The following is a 19,348-nucleotide window of genomic DNA, read 5'->3' on the forward strand; positions in this document are numbered from 1 at the left end:
CGTAGCAGTAGTCGTAGAAAATGTCTCCACTTCGTATTGCTTTACTGTTTTCAGCCTACAGCAGACATTGAGCCAATTCATTGCGTGCTTACGATGAGCGTTGGGGCATTCGGGATTAGTTTTTGGTCGCCTTTCTTTGATGGCCGGCTTGTATGTTATTGCTACGTCGTTTTTATTTTAGACAGCATTGCCGTAGTTTTAGTGCTGTTACGGCTAAAACATTCCATTGTAGATGGCCCTTAAGGGTGCGGTCCCATGGAGCGGATTATGCAGAAGCGAAACGAGCGGATCACCAATCACGGGATTATTCTGATAGAACTCTTTCAAAGATTCCGTCGAAACGGTCCTGTGATTGGTGATCCGCTCGTTCCGCTTCCGCATATTCCGCTCCATGGGACCGTACCCTAAGACGATTTTAGGGACATTCAGAGCACGTTAAAGATGATGTGGTTGGTTGACGCAAATTACGTTTACACCGTATGTAAAGCCACTCTGAGGGTGCAGTCCCATAGAGCGTATTACGCCTAAGCGGAACGAGCGTATCACAAATTACGGGACCGTTTCGACGGAATTTTTGAAAGAGTTCTATCAGAATAATCTCGTGTTGGTGTTCCGCTCGTTCTGCTTATGCGTAATACGTTCCATGGGACTGCACCCTGAGGCTGATGTCCCCTGGAGCGGATTATGCGGAGCGGAATGAGGGTGCAGTCCCATGGAGCGGATTATGCGGAAGCGGAACGAGCGGATCACCAATCACGGGATTATTCTGATAGAACTCTTTTAAAGATTCCGTCGAAACGGTCCTGTGATCTCGTTCGCACATGTGTACAAGTGCAAAATCCACCTTTTGCACTTATGCGCATGCACGAGACCATCTTTTGCACTTGTACGCATGCGTGAACGAGAGAGAAAGGTATTACCCAAAGCATGCTAGCCTTTTCCCTCTGAATCTTACCCCTACTCCCACAATGCTCAGTCTAGATATATTATAGGCGAGTTTTTTAATTTATCGATCAATTGCATTATGCACAGATGCTTTTCTCTGTAAAAACTTTTTTTGCGCATCGTGCGATTGAGTAATCGATGAGTTAAAAAACTCACCTTATGTCTATGGACGCGACAGACTCTTATTGGGTGCGTTCCACTTAAAGCTTGCAACGACCGTGGAATCATTTTATCCTTGTTGTTTATCAAATATTAAACAAAGATAAATGACGCTCGCAAGCGTTGCGAGCGTTAAGTGGAACGCACCCATTGTAGATCCGCCCTAATCCGCTTCATAGGACCGCAACCCGAGTGGTTGCGCTGCTGGTTGCAATGGCCGCATTCAGCAAACTCAGCAGCTAAGTAGCAATCGAACATGATTGGTTCTGACTTATAGAACCAACAAATCAACGGCATTATTCAACGGAAAATCTAGTAATGTTGCTCAACTACTGAGTCTGCTGAATGCGGCCAATGAGTCTTTATTGCGATTAGTTTTTGCTCTAGTTCTATTAAATAACTAAGACCAAGAACCAATTGAATTAAAAAATCACTGCGCGGCAAACTGTAGATGCAGACCAATTGAGACAAAGGTTAATATGCGATGTTCGAAGATGTGGATTTTTTATTGTATCTGCGCATTTTACGGTAAAGATATCTGTCGTGATGAAAATTTATATTAAAATTTACAAGGAAGTTGTAAAAATTCTAATAATGTTTGCTTTAGTAATGCTCACCAATGGTACATATTACGTATGTCCATTAAATGATATTTACGCAAGAAAAGGTAATAATTGCATGTTGAAAAATGCGCAGTTAAGAACAAAGGCATGCATAATGGCTGTTAACGGTACGTATGTTTTCACAATAACGCTATTGTTGCTAGAATTAACGGTAATTTTTACTTTTACTTTATCGCTGTGCCATAAGAAACACGTTCCTCGCATAATATGTTTAATGTCGTTTTTTAAATTATTGTACCTTTATGGAATCATTTTCCTTATCATAGATGCACTGTTGTATTATAATAATTATTAATCATTATTTTTGAAAACTTCTATAAGAGTACATCTCTGTCTCATCAATACAGAGAAGCAGAAAATAAATTAAGAAAGTAAAAAATTAATACAAATATTATGTCGTCAAAATTAATTTTTACAATATAATAATTGATAATTATATTGCAAATAATTGATGTTGGCCAGCAATCAATTCTGAAATAATATAATATTGATTTAATAACTTTAGTATTATTTTTATGAAAAATGTGACTTTTGTATTATTTTTATGAAAAATGTGACGTGACACATTTATATTTTTATGTAAAAATTGTTTCCACATTTATTTAAAATAATTTATTAAAAAGTATTACATTTTGCCTATAATGTCTTTAAAAGTTTGTAAGAAAAATGGGGACAAATTAAAAATATTTTTTATATATTTGTAGCAAATATCGAGCATCTTTCTAAAATTAAAAAAATTTAAACCATAATATTCCTCGAGTAAAATTACAATCTATAAATCTTTGCAAGTATAAAACACTTAGCCGACAAAAGCCTCGAATAATTAAATCTGAGGTACTTAAAAAAGGCCAAAAATAAAAATAAAAAATAAAAGTAAAACTAATCAGCAGGCGCAAGAAAAACTAAAGACTACATCTGAAGAATACAATCTCTCTGGTAAGAAAATTGAAATTGAATATAAAGAAACTATTTTTTCAGAGTATATAAGTTTACTTCAAATTTAATTTATTGCTTATTGATGTTATCATCTTATTAAAATGCCATTATAACATAAATGAATTAAATGAAGAAATAGATACTATTTAACATTAATATCTAATAGTGATATTAATACACTGTACATCTTACAAAAATTTAATATTGGTAATAAGTTGGTCAATAATTAATTATTTATTGAGTATTAATAAAAACAATTGTTAAAATTAATTTAAAATAAATAATCACTAACATTTTATATTGCCAGTATTAAGTTTCTTTAAACTTTGCTCTTTTGTTATTTCATATATATAAATATAGTTCTTACAAATAATTTTTAAAATTTTTCAAATATGTATGATGTCAAATGTATATGGTAACAATAATAACAATAATAACTTCATTAATTTATTATTTCATAGTATATAAGTTTTTTAGACATTAATGTATCAAATGTCTCTTACAGAAATTTAATATTGACAGCATTAAATTGGCTTGTGATTAATTATTTTTCATATTAACAGTACTATTGGGTTAGTGCTTCTAATACGCAAAATAAATAATTAATCACTACTCAATTTAATGCTAATATTAAATTTTTATAAGAAACATTAATATCTTCTTTGACTATTTTATATATATTTAGATATGATTCTTACAAATGATTTTTCAAATGCTATACTACAAATAGACACTGTGAATAATGATAGCTCGTCCACTGATTTATGTTTGAATATTCAAACAAGAATATTGGAAAAATCTAATACTCGAGAAACATTAGATACATTGGTTGAGAGATCAAAAACCAACACTGATGAAGACAATTGTAAGTTATATTTAATATATTAATACTGTTATAAATATTAAACGTCATATTCATTGTCTTTCTTATTACAATCTTTCACTTCAACTTAATTTATTTTATACATCTCAAATTTGATATCCATAAATATTCTTTTTTTATTATCTATTGTTAATATTGTTAACGTTGTAAATAATATTTCATAAATTTTAGTATTAAATTGATCTTTGATTTATTATATATTATTACTATTAAAAATACTGTTATTAGTTCTTTTAATATTCAAGGTAAATAATTAATCACTGCTCAATATTAATGCTAATATTAAATTTTTGTAAGAAACATTAATATCTTCTTTAACTATTTTACATGTGTTTAGATAAGATTCTTACAAATGACTTTTCAAATGCCGCATTACAAACAGACACTGTAAATAATGATATCTGGTCCACTGATTTATGTTTTGAAAATATTGAAACAAGAGTATTGGAAAGATCTGATAATCAAGAAACATTAAACATGTCGGTTGAGAAATCAAGAACCAATACTGATGAAGATAATTGTAAGTTACATTAAATATACTAACATTGTTATAAATGTTACATCGTATTAAATTGTCTTATTACATTCTTTCACTTCAACTTAATTTAAGTTATTTTATATATCTCAAATTTGATATCCATTTTGCAGCTATTTTAAAAGTATTTTTTTTATTATCTATTGTCAATATTGATAACGTTCTTCAAATTTTCTTACAACTATATTTATTTATTTTATTAATTTAACTATATTTATTTATTTTATAATGATATTAATATTTCATAAATTTTAGTATTAAATTGATCTTTGATTCATTATATATTATTACTATTAAAAGTACTGTTATTAGTGCTTTTAATATTCAAGGTAAATAATTAATCACTGCTCAATTTAATGCTAATATTAAATTTTTATGAGAAACTTTAATAACTTATTTAACTATTTTGTATCTATTTAGATATGATTCTTACAAATGACTTCTCAAAAAGTACACTACAAATAGGCATAATGAAAAACAATAGCTCGTCCACTGATTTATGTGTTGAAGATATTGAAGCAATAATATTGGAGAAATCTGATACTCAAGAAACATTAAATATGTTGGTTGAGAAATCAAGAAAAAATACTGATGAAGATAATTGTAAGTTACATTAACTATACTAACATTGTTATAAATGTTAAACGTTGTATTAAATTGTCTTATTACATTTTTTCACTTCAACTTAATTTAAGTTATTTTATATGTTTCAAATTTGATATCCATTTTGCAGCTATTTTAAAAGTATTTTTTTTTTATTATCTATTGTCAATATTGATAATGTTCCTCAAATTTTCTAACAACTATATTAATTTATTTATTTTATTAATTTAACTATATTAATATATTTATTTTATAATGATATTAATATTTCATAAATTTTAGTATTAAATTGATCTTTGATTCATTATATATTATTACTTCTAAAAGTACTATTATTAGTGCTTTAAATATTCAAGGTACATAATTAATCACTGCTCAATTTAATGCTAATATTAAATTTTTATGAGAAACTTTAATAACTCATTTAACTATTTTGTATCTATTTAGATATGATTCTTACAAATGACTTCTCAAAAAGCACACTACAAATAGGCACTATGAAAAACAATAGCTCGTCCACTGATTTATGTGTTGAAGATACTGAAACAATAATATTGGAAAAATCTGATACTCAAGAAACATTAAATATGTTGGTTGAGAAATCAAGAAAAAATACTGATGGAGATAATTGTAAGTTACATTTAATATACTAATATTATAAATGTTAAACATATTCAATTGTCTTTCTTATTACATTATCTCATTTTACTTTAAGTAAATTGAACTAAAATAACAGAATGTATGTTTCGTATCTTCCAACAATTGTATTCCTTATCTTAATTTAAATTATTTTGTACAGGGACTTAGACCGAAATCAAATTATGATTCGGTTTCAGTTACGGTTTAATAAAATATTTGAAAACTGTACCGATTCAATTTCAGTATAATAGGTTCAAATTTCTTGATAAATAAAGAAAATCAAAAACCGTTTAATTTGTCTTTTTTCGATTCTGATCCAGGCACTTAATTTTTCGATTCTTAATAAATAATAATAATTAATAATATTTAATAATACTTTAAATAATTGTAGAGTGTAGCGGAAACAAAAGCTGAGTTGAATTGTCCCCATAAAATCATTGCACTACAAAAAGAAAAGAACCGATTGGAACCGGTCCAGGTCCCTGATTCTGTACATTTCAAATTTGCAGGATTGGGTGGTAACTAGTTAAATAGTTGAAAGTTATTAATAAAGTTAAAAAGTTAATAACTTAATTTAATTTAGTTAATTTTAAATAATTTAATTTTTAATTTTAACTAATTATTTTTTAAACGTATAAACTTTAACTTATTAACTTTTTTGCTAAATTAAAAATTTTATCTGGGCAAAAGAAAAAATTATAAAATTTATTTTTGCATAAAAACAATTTTTTTGTTATTTCATATGATTTATATTATAATTTTATTTACAAATAAAGTAATAAATATATTTGATGATATTGTAATTATGTTGGTAATCTGATTTAAATAAATTATATGGCTTTTTCATTTAATATAAATAAAGCTTTTCAAAATTAACTTTTACTTTAACTTGAGTTAAAGTAATCTCAACGTAACTTTAACTAAGTTAGTTTTTTATTTATGTAACTTTTAACTTAATTAAATTAATTTTATAATCCATTAACTTTAATTTAATTTAGTTAAAAAATATATTAACTTACCCAATCCTGCAAATTTGATATATTCATTTTTCGGCTATTTTGACAATATTTTCTATAATCTTTTACCTTTGTTAATATTCTTAAAATCCCAATTATTATCGCTAATAATATTTTTTTAAATACTTTTTAAAACATTAAAAAATATTTTTAAACATTTTATATTTTATTAAGTCATTTTACGTTTTATTTGCAAGTATTACTTAGTGTTTTGGACGATACCGAGACTAGTCTCGGTCTCGGTGTCGAGATCTAGACGAGACTCAAAGTTTGAATTCGAGACAAAGACGAGACTTTTTATGCTGAGAGTCTTGACGATATCGAGAGTCTCGTCGAGAATTTTTATATATGAGATATAACTTTATTAATCAGTCATTTTTTTAATAAGAATGGAAAATTTAATTACATGCGGATATATTTATTATTGTTTCATTAATCATTATTTAATTTATAAATCATTAAATAATGATTTAATAATGATTTAAATAATGATTTATAAATTAAATAATCCACCTCTTATTCTTATTACGTCAATGTCAGAAGTCGTTTAAAAAAAATCATTTTTCCGAATTACGAGTAACCCAACGCGAAAAACACAGAACGGGTGACAGAGGGAACATTAACGAGGCTTTAAATAGATTATTAGTTTATTTATTGAAGTAGATTCTACTTAGTAGAATGTGTACTGTGTGTGTATGTGTGTGTGTGTGTGCGTGTGCGTGTGTGTGTAATACCATTAGAAGAAAATTTTTCAAGCCAACAACATAGAGCTTAAAAAAACCAACATTAAATCTTTAAAAATTAAAACCTTTAATTTAAAAACTTTACTGATGAGGCTGTCACTACAATATTTCAATTTTATCTTTAAGACTACAATTCAACCAAGAATTTATACATAAAATAATGCGTACCTATGTTTCATGTAATCTATTCTTGTGTTTTCTAATGACACCTTGGAAAATAAACTTTCCGCTGGAACAGAAGTGGCGGTAATACCAAAAATATCCTTAGCCATTATTGATAGAGTAGGATACATTGCTTCACTTTGTTTTCACCAAATTAATACTAAAGATTCCTTTGATGCTCTTGGTGCATTTACATATGTTTCAAATTCTTGAATTGGCGTTTGTATTATTCATTCCATGTACAGAGAGTCAATATGTATATTATCTTCATCTGTTTCAATTGTGTTCTATATAATTATTACCATCATTTTGTTCTTCATTGTAATAATTTTTATAAAATTCTAAAAACTGTTTTATAGACTCTGCTTTCATTTCTTTGCCCCACGAAGTCAAATCAAAAGTTTCAATTTTATAGCGTGGATCTAAAATCAATGCGACACAGTAGATCCAATTAGTCTATTATGTGAATAATGCTTAAGCATTTTGTTACATCCTGCTTGAAATGCAGTTAGTCGATCTTTCTGTCTAATTCAAAAATTTTTTTCTTGATAGAATCTAAAAGCATATTAAATTCTACAATTATTACCATCGGTAATGTTACATATTTATCACCTAACAAAGTCGACAAAGTTTTAAATACTTTAAAGTACTTATAAAATTTTTCAAGAAGTTACCATTCATCTTGATTAAGTTTTAAATGAGAAAAAATGATGTTATTCTCGCAAAGCGTATTTAGGGGACTTTTTAAATGCAGTCCGGTTTTTATCACGTCATATGTACTGTTCAAACGTGTCGAAACGTCAATATTAGGCGATACATATTTAACATTTGTAGTTTCGCAGCAACTACGTAATTTAATTTGCCATTGTTGACGAACATATTTTTTTAAACATTTTTCGCAATTTTGTTATGCATTGTTCGTCATTCATATCATTTTCTATTTCTTCATCTTCGGCATCTTCGTTATCGTACGTCATATCTTGCAGCTTTATCAATTTCAAAGTATCTTGAATACCTAAATTTAATATATGAGCAAAGCAACGAAAATGTTGCTGTTTTGCATCAAAGCGAATATTATTTTCTTCCATAAGAATTTGTAATTCTTTCATAAACCTGGTATTTGCAGATGCGTTATCTACTGTTATTCCTCCACACCTATTTTCAATGTGAAAAGATTTTAACAATTTATAAAAAACTGTAGCAATATCTTCTTGCATGATTTTTGTTAGAAGGAATAAAATCTAAAGCTACGGACTGTAGTTCCCAATTACTGTCTACAAAATGGACTGTAATTCCATAGAATGATATATTTGCCAAGGAATTCCATCCGTCGATAGTAAAAGAAATTTTTGATTTATTTTCCATTAAAATTTTTTTCAAGTATTGTAGTTTTGCAAACTTTTGCATTACTTTTGTTCTTATTGAATCCCGTCTTGGTATTATAATTTTATCGTTAAGTTTTTGAAAAAAGTCGTGTAGCGTTATCTTCGAAAAAATTAAAAGGCAAATAAATTAATTTTTCAGATAAGTAGTTTAATTGCAATTAATTGATTATGGTTGGCCCCGTTAGCTTACTGAAATATGGGTTAACGACTTGGACGGGGTGGCTGCAGGAGGGGGGACGAGGGTCGTGTGTGTGTGTGTGTGTGCGCGCGCGCGCGCGCGCGTGTGTGTGTGTGTGTGCGTGTGTGTGCGCATGTGCGAAGCATTCTCTGCACCACACAGCTTTGCGACGTGGCCATTTTAAATGTGGCTGTTCCGAACGTGGCCGTTCCAAACTTGGCCGTTTCGAACGTGGTCATTTCGGACGCTCCCTTACATTTTAAAATGTAATTCTTTATCACTGGGGAGCACTTTAGGCTCACAGTAAAAATAGTGAATAATTTAAGTTTAATCGCATAAACCAAAAAGGTTAGAAAAAATGCTTTTTATGATTATTGAGACCGAGAGTCTTGATTCGAGACCGAAATCGGGATGAAACCAAAAATTTCGAGACTGAGATGAGACTCGAGCTAATATCGCCTCGTTTCGGCGAGACCGAATCACTAGTATTACTTGTAAATTACTTATGCATCGTATTTTCTACACATGAGAATATATCAGTATATACTTCTAGTATATACTTAGTATATATTTAGTAGATAAAAGTATAAGGGTTTTTTGTAATTTTTGCAATTGTATTTTTATATTTAAGCTTCTGAATATATTCCTTCGTCTACAAGCGAGTCATCAATTTACTCAGATACAGAAAATGATAATACAAAGAATAATAGGAAAAATGTCTCTGTAAATAAAACTAATACGTCTAGTGGTTTAGACATATCTAATCTACATTTGTCAGGAACAAAAATGTGTGATGATGCTGAAATGTATGTCACAGAATCGTCAGGAAAACAAACACATTCCAAAAAAAATTGTTGTTATTACTGCAAAAAGCTACAAAGTAAGATAGCACGTCACTTAGAAACTGTGCATTCTAATGAAAAAGAAGTTAAGAAATTTAGTGTATTACCTAAAGGAAACTACGAAAGAAAGAAAATAATAGAAACTCTTCGACGAAATGGCAATTTTCAGTTTAATACTAAAAAAGAGATAAACAATGGAGAACTTATCGTATGTAGGCGACCAAACAAAGAATGGCATAGAACGGCTACTGATTTTTTACCTTGTGGTAAGTGCAAAGGATTTTTTTCAAAAACATCTCTTCGACATCATTTTCGTCGTTGCACTGGACGTAATAGCAAACATAATAAATCAATAACTGTATTGGGTCGTACTATTGTTGGAAGAACTCACGAACTAGCTAATAAAATTCTTAGAACAATTGTCTTTCCCGTATTACGAGACGACGATGTGACTCGTGTAATAAGGTACGATCGGTTAATAATTCTATATGGAAATAAACTTTGTTTGAAATATAGATTGCAACACCAACACGACATGATAAGATCTCGATTACGGTTATTAGGACGTTATCTCATAGCACTAAAAACAAAAGATAAAAATATAACTGATTTTGCCTCATTATATGATCCGAAATTTTATGATGTCGCAATTGCTGCTGTTAATTCTGTTGCGGGTTTTGATGAATATAAAAATGTTTACAAAGTACCATCTGTAGCATTTAATCTTGGGACGTATATAAAACATGTCGGAGAAATTCTTATTAATGAATGTATAAAAAATCATGATCCTATGAAAATGGAACTGGCCGAAAATTTCTTAAAACTATTGAAACAAGACTATGGAACAAGTGTTAATAGAACAGTATTAGAAACACAGATGCAACAAAAACGACAAAAGAAGATTATACTTCCATCGACAGAGGATATTAGAAAACTGGATAATTATTTAACAGAAAAACGACAAGAAGCTTATAACAATTTGACGAAAGAATATTCATATAAAGAGTGGCTATCTTTGCTGGAAACAACTCTCATATCGGTGCAATTGTTTAATCGTCGACGAGCTGGAGAGACTGAAAGAATACAAATATCAGAATTTCAAAATTATCACAGTATTGATGAAGAAACGAATAAAGATATGTATAAATCATTATCAATGGAAGCACGAAGATTAGCAAAGAAATATGTCCGTTTTGTAATACGTGGTAAACTTGGTCGTACTGTTCCTGTTTTAATTCATTCCGAACTACTAAAATGCATTAATCTTATATTGGATTACCGTTCACATGCAAAAGTACCTCGTGAAAATCCATATCTCTTTGGAATACCAAGTTACGATAAGAAGAGATATAAATATTTAAGGGCTTGCAATTTAATGCGGTCTTTTTCAGTAGCATGCGGAGCAACCATGTCACATACATTACGTGGAACACAATTGAGAAAACACATAGCAACTAAATGTATTTCTCTAAATTTATTAGAGTATCAGGTGAATGATTTATCAAATCATTTGGGACATTCAGATAAAATACACAAAGAGCATTACAGATTACCTATTGCTAGTCGAGACATTTTACAAGTATCAAAACTTTTGGAATATGCGCAAGGTGAAGAAAAAAATAACAATGAGGACGAAAGTACTGATGACGATGGTATGTATATAAACGCACGCACGCGCGCGCGCGCGCGCGCGCGCGCGCGCGCACACACACACACACACACACACACACACACACACACACACACACACACACACACACACACACACGTTGGGTTCGAAAACGTCACCCGAGTGCTCTTGGGTATTATTCTATTTTTGTTGTTCGTTCAATGTGAAACGAAGATAGAATTATATCCGAAAGCACTCGAGTCCGAACACAGCTATATAAACAAATATAATGTACAGTAATACAATTGAAAATAATTTATTATTAATTTTTACATATTAAATTATCAAATGTATATCAAATTTATTGCACAATATATTTATATAATTTAACATTGAAAAATACGACAAACTATTTTTCTAATTTTATTATTATTACTGTTCTTTTTTCTAACTTTAGTAATTTTTTAAGAATGCTAAATATTACAATTTTTATATAGACTTGGAAATAATGAAAAATATTTAGAAATTTACATCGTTAAATTTAATATATAAGATGATTTATAATTAATCTATAAAAACATTAAGGATAAACTTATCATTTAAAGAGACAAAAATTCACTTTAAATTAAAAATGTGTTTTATTTATTTGCATGTTAAAATATTAATATGTTATTAATATTGAGCTTTATTTGATCGTATTTCAGAAATTATTAATGCTTTAAATTCTTTTTATAAAAATATTTGTCTTAAATTAAATTAAAAAATTATTATTAACGTTTTCTGCAATAATATAAATTAGTTTAATAAATTATTGTTTATGTAATTTATATTAGTATTCCTTGTTTTGCTATTTAATACTGTTTTGTTTTACTATATAAATCACAGGATTATATCTATATATTCTAGATGAATCTGATGTATTGCTCAAAAGAGATTCATGTAATGATGAAAACCGATCATTCTCTTCTGGTAAGTATAAAAGTATAAAAGTAAATCAAAAAATAAATAAATTAAAAAACACTATATAAATTTTATTTATGAGATTGCATGTTTCCTACCTTATATATTGAATTTGTTGATATATTCAATGTTAATTTCTTAAATGTCAGCTCTAAATAAACGAACAAACAATTTTTTATAAGAAAAAGGATGTATTCTTTTATCTGAAACACTCAGTTATTTCAATTGATTAGATATGTTCAGATAAATGGAATTATATTGTAATTTGAAATACATATTGTGATCTTTTAAATAATTACATGTATAAATTATATCATTATCTTTTATTATTTGCACGATTTTTAAAAAATATACATAAACAATACAACGTTTGAATTATGTTTGAGATAACAAAATATATTTTCAAATATTCATCGAATATAATTCAAATCATTATACCAACGCATACGTTACAACATAGAGTATAACAATTTTTTAACGATTTTCGAAGATATTTTTTATTTTTCCCTCTTATCGTTGGCGTTTTAATAACTGGGCTGCGTTTAGAAACATCATCCGGGTGTTCTAGCTATCATTTTACCCTTGTTTGTCATCGAATGTTAAACAGAAATAATATGATAGCTAGCACACCCGGGTGATGTTTCTGAACGCAACCCTGAACTGCTATAACTAAGACGCTTATGTGCTTGGGTTAAAAAATGTTATACTTAAAGTTTATTGCAATTGTATTTTTTTGAGTGTTGTCCTCATTAAAATGTTTATCTTTAAATAATTTCCATTTTATTAATAATTATAATTAAACTGTTATTAATTGTGCACATCTTCTGCAGTAATCTTAATCTTGTAGTAATTATTTAGGACGTAATATTCTCCATTATGTTTTTATAATAATTAATATAAATTTTCTACGTATAATTCTATGCATTATTTTTGCATTATTATTATACAAAATGTTTTACTATACAATAAATATGTGAGAAATAAATAGTATTTTTTGAAGTTGTTTAAAGCCTTTGGCACACAATACAATTTGCCATGCTAGGTCGCATATGAGATATCTTACTACGTATCCTTTTTGGCTTACGATTGCTGATAATCATCTGAATCAATTAGGACACAAGACATCTCATATGCGACCTAGCATGGAAAATCGTATCCTGTGCTGAATGCTTAAGACACAAAGATTTTAATGAGAGTCAGCATTCCCAAATTTTGGGAAAATTAGAGTGTATTACACGTTAGCTGTATTCTTAAGAAGACAGCGTTTCATTACTTTTGCAATGAACAATTTAGTTGTTAAGATGTCAGAAAGACAAATCGTTTATTTTCAGCTGCAAATTGACTGCAATGAAATCTTTGGTAATAGCAATACGTTGATTTGTTCTAGATGAATATCAGATGAACATACCATTATCCAGTAAAAATCAAAATTTATTTAAGGATTGTGAAGATAATCTAAAAGAAAAACACTGCAGTAAGTAAAAAAAAAGTATAATACAAGATTATTAAATTACCAAAACTATAAGGATTACTATTAGTATCATATAATTTAAAACAGTGCTCAGCATTAAGTGCCTGCAATGTAAGCAACATTTCAGCCTGATTTTTGAGGCTATGCATACTATTCTTGTTCGAAATTCTATGATTTATCAAACTGCCGACATTGTGCTCATAAATATCTTAATATTAATAATACGCTGGAATCATACTTTTTGCTAAACGTTATCAAAAACAACTCTTTATACATAATTTTTACTTTTTAAGTAATTAAATAATTTTCTTTTAATGTGTGATTAATGACGGTTTGACGAAAGATATGATCTCAGTATATTTTTGATATGGATGGAACACTATCGACATACAGTATTACACGGTCGGTGACACGACCGTCTAGTTTTAAGTAACGGGAGAGACAGACCTCATCTATTAAAAATCGGAATGTGTATCTAATGCTTGAATACTGGTTTTAGAAGAAGACTTGAGAATGAGAAATGTAAATGCTGTTATATATAGAATATAAGAACAAATTAATAGTTTTAAAGTTATTTAAATATACTTTTTGTACTATGTTTAGAGAGTGTAGGCAGACATTCAACAAAGGATAAACCTATAAAAATAAAACGCCGTTCGAGTGAGTATTGTACAAAAATTATTTTTAAAAATCTAAAGATTTAAATAAAATTTAAAATTTTAATTAATTTTATGTAATCAGTATATCACTAGTATAAAAAGCTATAATAAACTATAAATTATAATTGTAATACTAAAAACAGTATTAATTATATGTAAATTATGGTAATTGCAACTACTGTTTGCGAGCGTAATTAAACATTATATATTATATATTATTATTTCTACACTCACAGAAAAAAGTAGTTATTGCAACTATGAAAGTGACAGCTATACAAGTTTCAGTATAAAGAAATAATGTAATATAATTGACATTATTTTTTTTTAGTTATTTAATTTTAATTGATACTATTTTTTAATTATTACAACTAAAACTTTAGTTTACATAGTTCGACTATATGTACTATGTTCATTCTACTATATGTACATCAGTGCTAATATTCACTTGTAATTTTTAGTCAGATTTCACAGTTCACGTCTACTATCCTTCTCTTAGCTCGTTTATTAGCAACGAGTCGCCGGACGCATGATATTAACGAGAGCGATATTGAATCTTGGGAATGTGAGCATCCAAAAATGTAATGATGTGAATAATAATACAGTCGATTAGGATAAAAGAACTCTATTACATAATCATATATTAAAATTTATATTAAATAATGATATAATTAATGATATAAATATGATATATATTAAAATTTAACAATAGTATAATTAATGGTACAATTATGTAGTAGAGGTTTGTTTTTTTGTCATCAACTACATTATTTCAACTATAAAAACTATAAAAGAGCCTATAATGAAAGAGCCACAAACTGTCTGTTAGACAGGAGATATTTTTAATCATAAACATGGCGTTTGTTCAATGTAAAACAAGGATAGAATGATACCCGAGAGTTTTAATCGTAAATAATGACGTTATGCCATGTAACCAATCAGAAGCGCAGAATCAATTTGCGGCTCTTTTATTTTAGGCTCTTTAATAAAAACTACTCATTTATCAAGTGTACATTTTATAAATCATAATAAGTTTGCAATAGTGGGTAAAAAGCTTTTAGTAAAATAATATAAGAATTTTTTAATTATACCAGAAAATATGCATGTCATTAAGTTAAAAAATAGAAAAAACATTTTCAATTTTTAATAAAACAATATATTAAAAATAGGTTAATTATGTGAAATTTTTTAATAAGGTTTTTTTTTGTGATGTTGAGGAATATTGTTCATATCCTTACATTTATGATACACACGTTCCTGAAATTAAATATATCGCTCCGTAGACGTATGTCTGGCGATGTCTCTTACTAATAGCGTTTTCGACCGGTCCGGTTTAATCGCTCCGGGAGCGATTAATGACGTCATAAGGCCAATCGCAGCCATTCTTCTGAAGAAGGGAATAACTATGATTGGCCAGTTCTAGAGGAAAAGAACCCAAGTACGGGTCAAAAACGCCATACAAATGAATAATAAGAGGGAGATAATGAGCGAATCGTGAAATCTGGTCAAAAGTTACAAATAAACACCAACATTCATGTATATTAATTTCACAAAAACTTAATTATCCCTTTGTAATTATCCCTTTTATAGCTGCCGTTATGTCTTTTTCTAAATACAACATTAAAGCGGTGATAAAATAACTGTAAAAAGGTTTAATTATTTTTCAATTTTATTTTGTAGCATCTCCCTATGGTCCTACAAAACGAATTCGTTGGAATGAAGAGGAAAAAAATGCTGTTACATCTGCATTTGGAACATATATTGACTCTACGAAATTGCCTTCTTTGCAAGAGATTAACAAGGTTATAGAAAACTCTCCATGTTTAAAAAGTCGTACAGCACCGCAAATAAAAACATGGCTGCATAATCAACGAAAATCTCGAATGCAAAATAAATAAGTTTAGTTGAGATGTTTATCTAATGAGATTAATAATTATCCGTATACTTTTATTATTTTTATAAATAGTACCTGTTACAACGCAATTTAATGCAAATTTAATGTTTATTTTTATCGCAAATTAGTCTTGCGATTTTTGGTTTATAAGTACCTAATATAACTTTTAAAGCATGTCATTAATATGTCAAATAATTTTGTCTTCACAAAGATATCTTTTATATTGTGATGTAATTTATACAGGCTTTTATTTTCTTTTGTAATGATTATAATTTAAAAAAAAATATATATTTTTCAAGTACTTATTTCGTATAATATTTAAAAACAAACTAATGTTATTAACGATAAAAATGTTTTTATAAAAGATATCTCGTGATTTAATTCAGAGATTTAGGATGTATTTCACACGTGCGTATGATGCATGATGCATCACGTGTATAATGTATGAAATGGGACGCATCTCTACATTTATGATTGTAAATGGTACGGTTATTCTTACAGTTTTTCATACATAATTCTTATAACTTTAAAAACAGGCAGTTATTAACGATATGTCAAATATTTTTGTTTTTATGAAAAATATGCTACATTGTGATGTAATTTGGAAACTTATAATTATATTTATTTTATAAGCGATAAAAGAGACTGTTTATAACGAGACTGTTTATAATTTTGAAATAAAGATTTCAAAATTTCTAATTATGTTAAGGAAATATAAAGAAAAAACTGCCAAAAAAATTATTTTTTATTAAATAAGATAACTACATTAATAGCGCTAAAATTTTGTAATATATTGTGCGTGTGATTGGTGCAGATATTTTAACTTTGCAGGATTTTAAAGTTTTTGTCTTTTGCACTTAAAAAAAAAAACGATTTCTACTCTAATAATGATCTTTTATAATGCAAAATATATTTTTAATATTAATGTTTATGATTATAAGTATTCTTTTGCCTAAAAAAAGAAACATGTAAAAATAAAAACCATTTTTTAATGAGTAAAGTAATAAAGTTTTAAACTTATAGCAATGAAGTTATAATTGTTGTTTAGAAGAAATATTTATAATATCAATTTCTGTAACAGTATCGTAAAAGCACATTATGTAACATTAAACTCCATTTAGATGTATCATTTTCCATTAAGTGTAACATAGGTTACGCTAAAATTCTACGTGAGACACATTGAATAAGTAATTGGTATTAAAATAGAGGATTCCTAAAAACTTGATAACTTCTGTAGCCAAGCGATCAATTAGCGTATCACATAATTTGAAATTAAAATTACAAAAGTCGATATGTTCATTAGATGTTGATCAATATGTTTTAAATAATGTTTGTTCACTTTTTAAATTTTCATCAAGTTGTGTGATATAAAATTGATCTCTTTATCCATAAAAAATTGAACGATAAATATAATATTAATCCTAAAAGTCATATTTTGTAAGGTTAAAAAATCTGTCATTTTTATCACATTTCTAGGAACCTAACCTAACCTAACCCGTTTCTATCCTAATACCAATTACTCATCCAATATGAGTGCGTTCAGGGAGACGCTATTAGCGCTATCAGCATTAATTTATCCTTGTTCTACCTTTAATGAGTAATAAAGATAGACTGATACTGGTAGCGCTAATAGCGTCTCTCTGAACGCACCCTATGTGTCCCTTTTAGAATTTTAGCGTTAACAATATATGACACTTAACAGAAAATAGTGTCACATCTGAACGGAATTTGATAACACATAATGTGTTATTATGACACTATTACAGAACTTGACATAAAAATGTTTCTTCTTAAAAAGAGATAATTAAACTATTACTATATGTTGAAAACTTATTTATTATTTATTTATTACTTATTAAGTATTTATTTCTTCATAATATCACTATTAAATATAATATCGCTGTTAAATAGTATTTATTTCTTCATTTAGTTCACTTATGTAATAATAATAATGGCATTATATGATTATAACATTCATAAGCAATTAATTTAATTAAAAGTAAACTTACGTACACTGACGAAATAGCTTCTTTATATTAAATTTAAATTTTCTTACCAGAGTGATTGTATTCTTCAGATGTAGTCTTCAGTTTTTTTTTTAATTTGCGAGCGCCTACTAATTAGTTTTATTTTTTTAACTCTAAACCTCAGATTTAGTTATTTAAAACATTCATCGTCTAAGTGTTTTATATTTGCAAAGATTTATAGATTGTAATTTTATTCTAGGAATATTACGATTAAAAATTTGTTTCCGTTTTAGAAAGATGTTCCATATTTCCTACAAATATTTATAACAAATATTTTAAATCTATCCGTATTTTTTCTCACAAAGTCTTAAAGACATTAAAGGCTAAATGTAATACTTTTCAATAAATTATTTCTAAAATAAATATTAAAACAACTTTTACATAAAGGTATAAATGTGTACTGCCACATTTTTCATTATAAAAATAAGTTATAAAATCTATATTATTTCATTATTTCAGAATCAAATGTTGGCCAAACAACATCAGTTGTTTACTATATTGTAAAAATTAATTTTGACGACATGATGTTGATATTTGTATTAATTTATTTTTTGCTTAAGCTGCATTGATAAGACAGAGATGTACTCTTATAGGAGTTTTTACAAATAATGATTAATCCATCAGTGCATCTACGAGAAGAAAAGTGATACCATAAAGATATAACAAAAAGGTACAATGGTTTAAAAAATTACGTTAACATATGTGAGGGACATGTGTTTCTCATGGCACAGCAATAGAGTAAAAGTCAAAATTACTGTTAATCCTTACAGCAACAATAGCATTAGTATTATAAAAACATACGTTAACAACCATTATGCATGTCCTTAACTGTAGATTTCTTAATATGCAATTATTACCCTTTTTAGCATAAATCATTTAATGAACACACGTAATACTGAAAAAAATTACGTTACGAAATCACAACGAAATAACAAATCACGTAGTTAATGACGACCAAACACATAACAAAATGTTTCAAATTGTTACCTGAGTTTTAAAAATCATGTGATTTGAAAAGTTACATGAAAAATTATATAATTTTGAAGAAGTATGTTATTCAAAATTAAAAATATGTTATTTCG

At 27.9% G+C, this 19,348-nt stretch overlaps 1 protein-coding gene across 3 annotated transcripts; it reads left to right on the forward strand.

Moving 5' to 3' along the window:
• The first annotated feature begins 320 nt into the window (after positions 1–320).
• On the forward strand, positions 321–17,109 carry LOC118648017. 3 transcript variants are annotated; one of them, XM_036294210.1, is made up of 12 exons: positions 325–1,632; positions 1,712–1,834; positions 2,432–2,663; positions 3,349–3,528; positions 3,884–4,066; positions 4,502–4,684; positions 5,132–5,314; positions 9,439–11,301; positions 12,165–12,227; positions 13,606–13,692; positions 14,293–14,349; positions 16,026–17,109. In XM_036294210.1, the coding sequence occupies exons 4-12, from the start codon at positions 3,351–3,353 to the stop codon at positions 16,241–16,243; spliced, it is 3,015 nt and encodes a 1,004-aa protein (XP_036150103.1). In that variant the 5' UTR covers positions 325–1,632; positions 1,712–1,834; positions 2,432–2,663; positions 3,349–3,350; the 3' UTR covers positions 16,244–17,109. The 3 variants fall into 3 exon arrangements, with proteins under 3 accessions (XP_036150106.1, XP_036150103.1, XP_036150104.1); XM_036294213.1 differs by lacking the exon at positions 4,502–4,684 and having other exon boundaries at positions 321–1,834; XM_036294211.1 differs by lacking the exons at positions 325–1,632; positions 1,712–1,834; positions 2,432–2,663 and having other exon boundaries at positions 2,670–3,528.
• The last annotated feature ends 2,239 nt before the right edge of the window (positions 17,110–19,348 follow it).

Source organism: Monomorium pharaonis, unplaced genomic scaffold, assembly GCF_013373865.1.
Source record: "Monomorium pharaonis isolate MP-MQ-018 unplaced genomic scaffold, ASM1337386v2 scaffold_128, whole genome shotgun sequence".
In the NCBI taxonomy this organism is placed as follows: domain Eukaryota; kingdom Metazoa; phylum Arthropoda; class Insecta; order Hymenoptera; family Formicidae; genus Monomorium; species Monomorium pharaonis.

Excerpts from the sequence above, each read along its gene's own strand:
- LOC118648017 (XM_036294210.1), top strand. The coding sequence starts at position 3,351 with ATGATTCTTACAAATGATTTTTCAAATGCTATACTACAAATAGACACT. Across the intron at positions 12,228-13,605 it reads AAACCGATCATTCTCTTCTG|ATGAATATCAGATGAACATA; the intron begins GTAAGTATAAAA and ends GATTTGTTCTAG. Across the intron at positions 13,693-14,292 it reads TCTAAAAGAAAAACACTGCA|AGAGTGTAGGCAGACATTCA; the intron begins GTAAGTAAAAAA and ends TACTATGTTTAG.